Raw genomic sequence first — 12972 nt, 5'->3', positions numbered from 1 at the left:
GAATGGGAATGTGGGACACCTGGAAAAGGGCAAGTAGAGTTAGTTTAGGATTTATTTATTCTATTCCATGTCATTAAACATTTCAGTAAATTTTGTAATGTTAAATGTATTCAATAAATTAACTATCACTTCATGTTTGATATTCAGTGACACAGATAGCAGTGACAGTGAGGATGGGGTCAGTCAGTCAAAACTGCTTTGAGAGTTCTATAAGGTACGTGTGTGGAGACAAGTACCTATTGCCACACTTGGCTATTCTGAACTGCAGAGAACCAGGTTCTTAACAGACAAAATGGAAGAAAGAGCCTGGCTTAACCATGGGCCATATGGTGATTCTAGGAATTGTTTGTGACCGTTGTCTTCACTTCAGTTGCAGAGAATTGCAGAGAAAATGAGATATGGACATGTTTTAATTAGATTTTTGTGGAGTTTCAAAGCCCAGAAGGATATAAGCTGAAAACTTCAGTAATTGAAGACTGCATCTATGTTTAGAGGTAGTCGGAAGTAATTTTAAAAAGCTAGCTTTGCAGATATTTACAGAATTGAAATCTTTTTGTGGCCATCTTTGCGGCTGATACCATTTACTTCCTTTTCATTATTAGTTAAAAGGAAAAACATGGAAGTGATTGTATGCAGGTTTAGTTGTTAAACGGACAGTATGGATTGTTCTTGGTTTTTGTTTATCACCTGAAATGACAAAAAAAACTGAGATGCCATTTGTGACAGTTATGACCTGTATGTTTATTGGCCTCTGCTGAGAATACTGCTTAACTCAGTGGTACTCAGGCACAAGCCTGCTGATCTCTTCGTGGAAATATGATCATGTCACATTTAATTGCAAAGCATTCAAAATGTATCACTGTTCTTATGATTGTCATATGATGTTTGATCATTTCATTTCCCCCCACTGTTTGCAGAAGTTCTGTTTGCTTTAAATGTATTAATGCCATATACTGAATAAAACTTTTAACTTCATGTTTATAGTAAAACGAATAATAAACTATAAAATCAAAGAAAAAAAATCTGTAAGGAAGGATCCTGTTCAAGTGAAAGACTATTTTATAAACTTTGTCTTGTTAACTGCACGGAGAAATATCATTCACATGACATTGAATCAACAGAGCATTCAATATTTGATATCATAGTTTTCTAGTCAAATTACTCCACTCTGGAAATTCAACCAGGACTGATTCCTTGTCAGGTCAGTGATATTTCACTATTATTGCACAAATGACATTATCTTTCCATGTACAGAACAGAGTGTCACTGAAAAAAATAGTGTATGCTTGTTGGGCACTCCCAACCCAACCCAACTGGAATGTAATAGCAGCACTTGTTCTGGGAACATGGCTCAAGTGGATCCTCTTTAATTTTTTGGGGCACAAAACATGACAATTTTCGAAATACCAGAGCCACAACTACATTGTGAAACCAAGTAACGTACCTTTGCAGGTCTCCCAATTTTTTTTTTCTTCCTTCCTTCCCTTCTCCAACCCCTCTTCCCCTCCCCCTCCCCCTCTCATAAAAATTCTCTCTGCAGAAAAAGTAAATTTAATAATTATTTTTTGCATGTGTTTTCTCCAATCTGTGTTGAGCAAGCATTGTGTTAAGCCAAGTTAACACCTTCTTCTGATAGCATGCATTTGCTACATAAACACTTTGGGACTGCATTTAATATCAGCTCAAATATAATTTGTTAAATTAGCAGCTCTAAATTAAAGTAAGAATTTATGTTTCACATTTGGCATAGATTGGAATTAAAGCAACAAATGTAAAATTAAAAAGGGAAGTATATAGCTGGGTGCCCTTCAGTATGGGATGTTCAGGTGCTTATCATCTGTATACTTAGTGGCCACTTTATTAGATATGCCTGCACACTTGCTTGTTAATGCAAATATCTAATCAGTCTTATCATGTGATAATAATGCTCATACATAAAAACATGCACACATGGTCAAGAGGTTCAGCTGTTGTTCAGACAGAACATCAGAATGGGAAAGAAATGTGACTTTGATGATGGAATAGTCGTTGATGCCAGACAAGGTGGTTTGAGTATTTCAGAAACAGCTGATCTCCTGAGATTTTCATTCACAAATGAACATAGAGTTTACAGAGAATGGTGCAAAAAACAAAAACTATCCAATGAACAGCAGTTCTGTGGGCAAAAATGCATTGTTAATGAGAGAGTAGAATGGCCAGACTGGTTCAAGCTGACAGGAAGGTGACAGTCACTCAACTAGCCATGTGTTACAGCAGTGATGTGCAAAAGACCATCCCTGAATGCTCAACAAATCGAACGTTGAAGTGGATGGGCTACAGCAGCAAAACACCATGAGCATAACTCAGATGCCACTTTATTAGGTGCCAAATAAAGTGGCCACTGAGTGTATGTTGTGTACTTATGGTCAAAGAATTGATTGTGGTTGTCTAGTACTAAACCTAATATTTTGGAGACTTTCAAATTCTGCTTTACTGAGCAGCATTATTTCCTTCATTAAATTCTAACAAAATCCATTCGAACTCAGGAGTACATGTTTCAGTCCATTTGATTATTTGGCAAAAATGATCTTGCCTTGGAATAAAATTTGAAGCCTCATTTAGTAATATAAAAAATTACCTCAATGAATTTCAAAGAGAAAATGTATTAATTTTGCATTCCATCAACTGGAAAAACAATCTCATACTTGGGGCTTGTTCCATGGTAATAGGAGTTTGGTACTTCAAAGTAAGCCTTTTAATCATCTGATTTGGAGGCATTAAGTACCAGTGATAATATCACTATTTCGGGTATCACTGCCAACTTGCTACCTATAGTTCAACAATATCTGAGCAGAGATTGGGAAAGACTTGCTCTGCCTGTTGTGAAGATGCTAAAAATTATTTAGTCCATCCTATTCCTAGCCTTTCATAAGATTGTTATTAACCACATTTTAAAAATGTACCTGAATGAGTCGGAACTAATTCAGTAGTCTTAGTGCATAGACAGTGACTTGTCCCTTTTTAAGTCTGAATATATGAATCAAGCAACAAATGTCATCTTATTTTTGCAGATGAGCACCGTGAAGTTGTTACAGCCACGCTTGAACAATATTCTCTTTAAGCTTCAATTTGAGGAGTATGTGAATAACATCAAGCCTGACATAATGAATGTAACAATTGCTTGTGAGGAGTTAAAGAAGAGTGAGAACTTCAGTAAAATTTTGGAATTGGTCCTCCTGGTGGGAAACTATATGAATGCTGGATCCAGGAATGCACAAACATTTGGATTCAACATCAGCTATCTATGCAAGGTAAGGATTCAAAGACTTAAAGTTGCATAAAGAATAGTTGCTCTCCTCCCATTTTTGGATAATTGTAATTTTCCATGTTCCCTTCACTGCTGACTAAATGGTTTTGAAGTGACCACCAAAAGCACATAAGCAATGACTGATAATTCCATCTAACACACACAAAATGCTGGAGGAACTCAGCAGGCCAGGCAGCATCTATGGAAAAGAGGACTGTCTATGTTTCAGGCCAAGACCCTTTAGCAGGACTGGAGAAAAAACAGATCAGGAGTCAGAGTTGGAAGGTGAGGGGAGAGAGAAAAGCACAAGGTGATAGCTGAAACCAAGAGGGAGAGGGGTGAAGTAAATAGCTGGGAAGTTGATTGGTGAAAGCGATAAAGGGCTGGAGAAGGGGAGGGGGGAATCTAATAGGAGAAGACAGAAGGACATGTACAAAAAAAGGGAGAGGAGCACCAGAAGGAGGTTACGGATAGGCAAGGGGATGAGGTGAGAGAGAGAAAAGGGGATGGGGAAAGGTGGAGGAGGGGGGTGGCCAATACCAGAAGTTCGAGAAATCTATGCTCATGCTATCAGATTGGAGGCTACATAAGGTGTTGTTCCTCCAAGCTGTGTGTGGCCTCATTATGACAGTAGACGAGGCCGTGGATTGACCAAGTCAGAATGGGAAGTGGAATTAAAATGGTGGCTACTGGGAGATCCTGCTTTTTCTGGCAGAGGGAGTATAGTTGCTTGATGAAGTGGTTTCCTAATCTACTTTAGGTCTCACGGATATACAGGAGGCCACGCCAGGAGCACAGTGTATGACCCCAAAAGACCCACAGGTGAAGTGTCGCCTCACCTGGAAGAACTGTTTGGGGCCCTAAATGATAGTGAGGAAGGAGGCTTAGAGGCGGGTGTAGCACTTGTTCCGCTTGCAAGGATAATTACCAGGAGGGAGATCAGTGGGGAGGGATGAATGGTCAAGGGAGTTGCATAGGGAGCAATCCCTGCGAAAAGCAGAAAGTGGGGGTAGAGGGAAAGATGTGCTTGGTGGCAGGATCCCCTTGGAAATGGTGGAAGTTCTGGAGGATTTTGTGTTGGACGCAGAGGCTGGTTGGGTGGTAGGTGAGGAGAAGCGGAACTCTATGCCTGGTAGGGAGGCAGGTGGATGGGGTGAGAGCAGACATGCACAAAATGGAAGGGATGTGGTTGAGAGTAGCATTGATGGTGGAGGAAGGGCAGCCCCTGTCTTTGAAGGAGGAGGACATCTTCGTTCTGAAATGAAAATCCTCATTTTGAGAGCAGATGCGGAGGAATTGAGAGAAAGGTGTGGTATTATAAACCAGTGGTCTCCAACCTCCGGGCCGCGGACCATTGCATTGCCATGAAGAATGCAGTGGTGCAGCAGTAGTCGGAACGCACCCAGCATATCTTTAAGAAAAGAGCCGAAATAAACAAGCTAATTGATTATGTGCCGGGCGGCACTTTATTAATTAGCTTGTTTATTCCGACTTTTTTCTTAAAGATGTGCTGGGTGCATTCTGGCTACCGCTGCATTCTTCGCGGCATTATATCGGTTCGCGGCCCAGAGGTTGGGGACCACTGTTATAAGCAAGTAACAGAGTGGGAAGAGGTATAGTCCAGGTAGCTGTAAGAGTCTGTGGTTGAAGATTCCATCTATTATTTTGCATTCTTTCATTTTTCTCTGAATTCAGTGCCCAAGTTCCACTTGACATCTCCGAGAAGTGACACTGGAACAAAAATATATGGAGAAATTTGTCTAGAAAATCTGTCACATTAGTATATCGTTCCACTGTTTAAAAATGGCATTAACTTTATGAAGTGCATTTGATTTCATAATTAATGATTAATTAGAATGCCAAGATACACTGTTATGACTGCATGTTGAGTATCAAATTGAATGTGCCAAGGAAGAAGCCTCAACTGATCAGGCATGTTTGACAAACTTTTCTCCATCTAGTATTGCACAGTTTGGGTTTTGATATTTAATCACTGTCAAACAGCGCCTTCCTTATCAACCTTGTTTTTTTTCACCTTTGTTTCAGAGCATAGAACATGCACTGCTGAGCTTGAATTTTCCTTCTTTGTTAGTGTGGCTTTGTTTATTCAGTGTAGCTTTCAAGTGTTTTTGGCCTGTTTCTTCTAAATTGGCATTTTGAACATGGATTGTCAGATGTATCTTTGTATATAGAATAATAAGTCTCTGTGCATTTGATTCAGGACTTTAAAATACAGGGTAATGCAGTGTGTCTGAATCAGTGCCATTTGCTGAGTGTTTCCAGCATTTTCTGTTTTTATCGTAAATCAGTGTTTTCCTGCTTAAGATTACCAACTTAATCACAAACTGTGGGTCAGCCATTTGCTGGCATTCATTAAATCTTAATTGATGTAATATTTGAACAGGATTACATTGGACATAAAGTGCAGAAACATACCATTCCAAAGAACCGGTCCATGCTAGTGTTTTTCTCTCATATATGTCAATCTGAACCATTATTCCCTTCTCCCTGTTATGCTAATCCAGTCTCCACTGTAAATAGATTGTAGAGAGACTCAAGAACAAACACATTCAGAAAGCTGGTAGGGATAAGGGAGAACATGTCGCATCCGTGCTTTTGTCAAAAAAGCTATAGAGTGCTGCGAAGTACCATATCCAATAATGGACATCACAACTAGGGAGAAGAATGCCCAAGCCTTCCAGGTAATGCAGAATGATTGGCCATGATGTTGGCAGCAATACAAGGCATCAATTAGTAAATAGGTGTTAGTCTCCTCAGAGAAAGTTAATGCAAAGTTTAAAAGAGATATTTAAAACTGAGGTATTTTGTTGGAGTAACTAAGCAAATGTTCAGCTGGGAGATTTAGCAAATGAAAGGTAGAGGTTTAAGCTAGTAATGGAGCACTACAGCACAGAAACAGACCCTTCAGCCCATCTAGCCCATGCTAAATTATTTATTCTGTCTTGTCTTCAATGTTGCAATCAAACTCACATCCACCAGTTCCATTAGCAGCTTGTTTCACACTCACACCATTCTGTGAAGAAATTCTCCCTAAGGTTTTCCTTAAATATCTCACCATTCACCTTAACTTGTGACTGCTAGTTCTAATTTCTCTGAACTCAATGGGAAAAGCCTGTTTATATTTGCAACCTCTCTGGCTTCCTCCACTAAACCAATGTTAAATCCAATCTTTAATCCTGAATGTTGAGAGACTCAAAGTTCTGGACCGAGCACCAATGCAGGACTTTGTCCAAGTCTTTACTAAAGTCCATGTAGACAATATCCACTGTCTTTCCTTCATCAACCTGGCTGGTGCCTTTCTTGAAAAACTGTTCTGAGGGGGGTGGCTGTTGAGGCCAATTTGGGATCCACATATTCTGGTGCACTGTGAGCAAGAGTAGAAGTGGTGGATGTGGTTAGGCATTTTGTTTGTTCAAGACACAATCTATAACATGCAAACGCGTGTTGACTGTCCCTAATCGGGTGCTATCTATCTAGATACTCAAATATCCTGTTCCTTGGAATACCTTCCAATAATTTACCCACAACTAAAGTTGAGATCATCGGCCTATAAGTCAAATCAAATCAAAATCAATTTAAAAATCATTCAACCATACATGAATATAGCTGAACAAAACAGCGTTCCTCTGGAGCAAAGGTGCATTTCCTGAGGAGACTGAGGTCATTTTACATCTGCTGGACGAAGCTGAGGATGTTCTACGAGTCTGTGGTGGCCAGTGCTATCATGTTTGCTGTTGTGTGCTGGGGCAGCAGACACCAACAGAATCAACAAACTCATTCGTAAGGCCAGTGATGTTGTGGGAATGGAACTGGACTCTCTGACGATGGTGTCTGAAAAGAGGATGCTGTCTAAGTTGCATGCCATCTTGGACAATGTCTCCTATCCACTACATAATGTACTGGGTGGGCACAGGAATACATTCAGCTAGACACTCATTCCACTGAGATGCAACACAGAGCGTCATAGGAAGTCATTCCTGCCTGTGGTCATCAAACTTTACAACTCCTCCCTTGGAGGGTCAGACACCCTGAGCCAATAGGCTGGTCCTGGATTTATTTTCTGGCATAATTTACATATTACTATTTAATTATTTATGGTTTTATTACCATTTATTATTTATGGTGCAACTGTAACGAAAATCAATTTCTCCCGGGATCAATAAAGTATGACTATGACTAAACATACACAGCACATGAATCAAAATAGCAAGCAAAAAAAAAGTCATTCAAAAAATGTATACTTAGCCCAAGTCCCTGAGTGACATGTCCTGCAGATTGATGGTGCAGTTGTCAGCGGTGCACAGTCTCTGCAATCCAGCCTATCATTTCACCAATTGAACACTGGAGGGCAGCACTGATGGGAAAGGCCAGCCCCCAACTGAGCATGGAGTCACACAATATGGCTTCTGGCCTCTCCTTTCCTGGTCTGCAGTAGCAGGCAGGCCTGTGGCTTGAGGCCTGGTCCTCACTACACAGACATCCCACCCTGCAAAAACTCATTTCAGGGAGATAGCACCATCAATTTGTGGGAGTCTTCCGGGAGGGTTGGGATGTCTGCAATAGAGTAGCTCCTTAGCAGCTGGCCAGCTAGTTTAAATAACGTTAGCTACGCTAATGAATGAATGACACCTGTTAAACTCACCTCAACATGTCTTTTACAGTCTTAACCCACCATGGGCAATAGAAAAGTCACTGTTGCAAACAGTGCAGCGAGCAACACTGTCATTATTTTGACCCCTATTAGGCTGGGGTACACTTTAGTGTAGTCTGGGGTGACGTACGTTTTTTTTTTGGAACATTCTGCAATGGCGCGCACTCTCTCTCGTGGTTGCACACGCGCTCTCAAGCGCTCTCGCTTTCTTGCTCACGCGCTCTGGCTTGCTTTCTCGCTTGCTCTCAAAAAAATTGATTTCCTTGATATTGTATATAATTTGCGGGCATCAGGGAGCCACTATTAATATGTGGGAGACTCCAGTATTTACTTGTGATCATTGCAAGGACATTTAACAAAGACAAAAAACACCTTTAGTTGGCCCCCAAGAGGCCACTGTATTTGAACACCCTGCAATCTTACCAGAATTTCCTGGCTTATTCTTAGAGCATTTCTTGAACAATTTGAAGGAGGTTATAATCATAAATGTTGGAGTGATTAAAGCATCAAGGCTAGAATTAGAGGAGTTTAGATATCTCAGAAATAGTTTACCCCAAAGTATAATTGTTTCTGGTCCACAAGATGAATATACCTGGAGGTTTTCAGTCTGATCTGCTTCTTTTATATGAAGCACAAATCATGTCAATACGATTTCTGAGGTATTTCTGCTCAGTCAGATTGCTGTGTGCAAATTGGCTGCACGTTTCATGTACAACACTGTATTAATTTTGGCATTTAATAACAGAGGTATTTCTCATTGTGGGTGGAGTGACAGTAGACTATTTAATATTTTCTGCTTTTTCCTATCTTTGGAAGCTTCCAAGAATTGCTTTGTATTGTACTGCATTATTCATGATTTCAACCTCTTTTCTGGCAATCGTCTTCCAATTATACTTTTAGAGTGTTTTGACAAGATGGTGTGAATTGAGCTTGTTTTCTCTCAAAGGCTCTTTGGGTAATTATTCATCAGGGAGAGTGTCAGATCAGGGAAAACTGTAATTTCAAATCAAGCTTATTTTAGTTTAAGCATACGAATTGACCTTACAAATTTTAAGTTAGGAAGGAGAAACAAAAATTGGTCACATTTTCGTCCCTCATAATACCTGAAACTCAGCATGTGCAGAAATAATTGAGAGTGTAAATGTTGTGTAAGCGCTCATAAAAAGTAGGTACTTGAGTGAGATGTAAGATGTGTCAACATGAATGAAACCATCTTCTTGCGTAAAACTACTAGCTCCAGGAAAGGTCGAGGAAAGAAACAAGAACACTATGTAAATTAATTTTTAAATTATGAGTAATTCTAATTGAGAACAAATTACTTAGGTCATGTAGAAGATGGATAAACGTTTATCAAATACAGACATTCTTATTATATTCCTTGTAATGTTCCAAAAGATTTTAAATCAATAACAGGCTTCAAATTGTGGACTCTTTATAACAATTTAATAAACTCCTTCTACCAATGGGTGGAAAGATTGTGGAGAGATTGTAACGGCAGTACTGTGGATCACAACTGGTAAATTGCAAGTGATCATTGATTTAAGTATTGAGTGTTTGGGAAAAACCTTGATGCACAGAGCAGTTTCAATATATTTATCAGAAAAACATCATCATTGATGAAAATATTAATTTTTAAAGCTGAAATTGTGTACTTCCTAAATATTGTTTGAATTTGGAATAAGTTTCAAATTTCAAAGTATCTTTTTAAGATTGGGTGAATCAGTTCAATAAAATCAAATGCATGGACCAGGAATCTTTTAAAGCAGGGGTTCCCAACCTTTTTTATGCCAGAAGAAAAGAAGAGCTTATGAAAGGTTCAAAAAAACTAGGTAATGGTAGAGATCTGGAAGATTATAAGGCTAGCAGGAAGGAGCTTTAAGAATGAAATTAGGAGAGCCAGAAGGGGCCATGAGAAGGCCTTGGTGGATAGGATTAAGGAAAACCCCAAGGCATTCTACAAGTATGTGAAAAGCAAAAGGATAAGACATGTGAGATTAGGACCAATCAAGTGTCACAGTGGAAAAGTGTGTATGGAACCGGAGGAGATGGCAGAGGTACTTAACGAATACTTTGCTTCAGTATACACTACGGAAAAGGATCTTGGCAATTGTAGGGATGACTTGCAACAGACTGAAAAACTTGAGCATGTAGATATTAAGAGGATGTGCTGGAGCTTTTGGAAAGCATCAAGTTGGATAGGTCATGGGGACCAGACGGGATGTACCTCAGGCTACTGTGGGAAGCAAGGGAAGAGATTGCTGAGCCTCTGGCGTTTGATACGGTACCCCATGCAAGGTTTATTGAGAAAGTAAGGAGGCATGGCATCCAAGGGGACGTGCCTTTGTGGATCCAGGACTGGCTTGCCCACAGAAGGCAAAGTGTGGTTGTAGATGGGTCATATTCTGCATGGAGACCAGTGACCAATGGTGTGCTTCAGGGCTCTGTTCTGGGACCCCTACTCTTTGTGGATTTTATAAATGACCTGGATGAGGAAGTGGAGGGATGGGTTGGTGAATTTGCTGATGACTCAAAGGTTGGGGATTTTGTGGATAGTGTGGAGGGCTGTCAGAGGTTACAGTGGGACATTGATAGGACGCAAAACTGGGCTGAGAAGTGGCAGATGAAGTTCAACCCAGATAAGTGTGAGGTGGTTCATTTTGGTAGGTCAAATATTATGGCAGAATTAATGGCAAGACTCTTGGCATTGTGGAGGATCAGAGGGATCTTGGGGTCCAAGTCCATAGGACACTCAAAGCTGCTGCGCAGGTTGACTCCGTGGTGAAGAAGGCATACAGTGTATTGGTCTTCATCAGTCGTGGGATTGAGTTCAAGAGCCGAGAGGTAATGTTGCAGCTGTATAGGACCCTGGTCAGACCCCACTTGGAGTACTGTGCTCAATTCTGGTAGCCTGACTACAGGAAGGACATGGAAACCATAGAAAGGATGCAGTGGAGATTTACAAGGATGTTGCCTGGATTGGGGATCATGCCTTATGAGAATAGGTTGAGTGAACTCTGCCTTTTCTCCTTGGAGTGACGGAGGATGAGAGGTGACGTGATAAAGATGTGTGCAAGGTAATGAGAGGAATTGATCATGTGGATAGTCAGAGGCTTTTTCCCAGGGCTGAAATGGCTAGCGCGAGAGGGCTTGGAAGTAGGTATAGAGGAGATGTCAGGGGTAAGTTTTTTATGCAGAGAGTGGTGAGTGTGTGGAATGGGCTGCCAGCGGCCGTGGTGGAGGTGGAAACGATAGGGTCTTTTAAGAGACCCCTGGTTGGATACATGGAGCTTAGAAAAATAGAGGGCTATGGGTAAGCCTAGGTAATTATAAGTTAAGGACATATTTGGCACAGCTTTGTGGGCCAAAGGGCCTGTATTGTGCTGTAGGTTTTCTATGTTCTTATGTTTCTATTCCTAACATTTTCGGAGGGGTCCATGGAACCCGGGTTGGGAATCCCTGTTTTAAAGGCTCCTTAAGGAGATAATTTGGGAGATATAGAATGATTAAAGCAGCACAAGAAAAGACTATTTCCTCTTTAAACTATAGGGCCATACTGTACAAAATAGGTTCTTTGTACACCGTGTTCGTCCTGATTATTATGCAAGCAAGTTTATTCGTATAGCACTTTTCAAACACGGCAGTTCAAAGTGATTTACCTTGAACAAAATACAAAAACCAAACATCAAATTTCAGACAATATATAAGAGAGTAAAATCACACCAAAAATGGATATGGTAGATAGAAATTACAATGCAAGAGTTTCTAATTAAAAGCTGCAGCAAAAAGGAAAGTTTTAATCCTGAATTTAAAAGAGCTTAAAGTTGGGGCGGACTTCAGATCCTCTGGAAGGTTATTCCAGATATGTGGAGCATAGTAATTAAAAGCTGCTTCACCATGTTTAGTTTTGACCTTGGGGACCGTAAGCAAACCTGCCCAGATGACCTTAGAGCTCGGGAAGGTTCATAATTCAGCAAAAGATTGGAAATGTATTTTGGCCCTAGACCATTCAGTGCTTATAAACCAGTAGTAATATTTTGAAGTTAATCCTCTGATGGACAGGAAGCCAGTGTAGTGATCTGAGAACTGGAGTGATATGTTCTACTTTCCTGGTCTTAGATTAGATTAGATTAGATTATGAGGACGCGCAGTCCTCGTTTATTGTCATTTAGTAATGCATGCATTAAGAAATAATACAATGTTCCTCCGGTGTGATATAACAGAAACACAAGACAGACCAAGACTGAAAAACTGACAAAAACCACATAATTATAACATATAGTTACATATAGTGAGGACTCTAGCAGCAATGTTCTTAATGAGCTGCAGGTGTCTGAGGGATTTTTGACAGAGACCTGTGAAAACGCTATTAAAGTAGTCAAGCCTACTGAAAACAAATGCATGGAGCAGTTTTTCTAGATCTTGCTGAGATATAAGCCCTTTAACTCTCGCTGTATTTTTAAGACGGTAGTTGGCTGACTTTGTAGTCGTCTTAAAGTGGCAGTTAAAATTTAAATTGGAGTCCATCACAACACCGAGGTTTCAGGCTTGGTTTGTGGTCTCTAATGACAGGGATTCTAAGTGAGCACTGACTTTTAATCGCTCTTTTTTGGCACCAAAAACGATTATTTCAGTTTTCTCTTTGTTTAACTCGAGGAAATTTTAGTTCATCCAATCAGTGATTTGTTCAATACAGTTTTTAGTGATTGTTTGGGACCATTGTTACATGATGACACTGTTAAATAAATCTGTGTGTCACCTATATTTTGTTGCTTGCTATATGATTTGAACAAGAGGAAGCGTGTATATGTTAAACAGAAGAGCCCCCAGAATGGACCCTTGAGGCACTCTCTATATCATTTTAATTTGGTCGGATATGCCAATCGGTAGAAAATAGTCCCTGTCTTGTAAATATGAATTAAACCACTTTAGGACTGTACTGGAATGTCCCACCCAGTTTTCCAGTCTGCCCAAGTAATATGCCCTGGTCAACTGTGTCAAATGCAGACCTAAGATC

The 12972-nt window shown here is 40.2% G+C and overlaps 1 protein-coding gene across 4 annotated transcripts in view; it reads left to right on the top strand.

The window, feature by feature from the left end:
- Positions 1-12972, top strand: part of diaph2 (diaphanous-related formin 2) — a 638125-nt gene that overhangs the window by 370350 nt on the left and 254803 nt on the right. For all 4 annotated transcript variants that reach the window (XM_063060627.1, XM_063060626.1, XM_063060628.1 and 1 more), the window contains one exon: positions 3051-3290. In XM_063060627.1, the coding sequence (XP_062916697.1) occupies positions 3051-3290 (240 nt within the window). The remainder of the gene's footprint in view (positions 1-3050; positions 3291-12972) is intronic.

The sequence above is a fragment of the Mobula hypostoma genome, chromosome 10 (assembly GCF_963921235.1).
Source record: "Mobula hypostoma chromosome 10, sMobHyp1.1, whole genome shotgun sequence".
Taxonomy (NCBI): Eukaryota; Metazoa; Chordata; class Chondrichthyes; order Myliobatiformes; family Myliobatidae; genus Mobula; species Mobula hypostoma.
The sequence above is the reverse complement of the archived record's forward strand: the minus strand, read 5'-3'. Positions and strand labels throughout refer to the sequence as shown.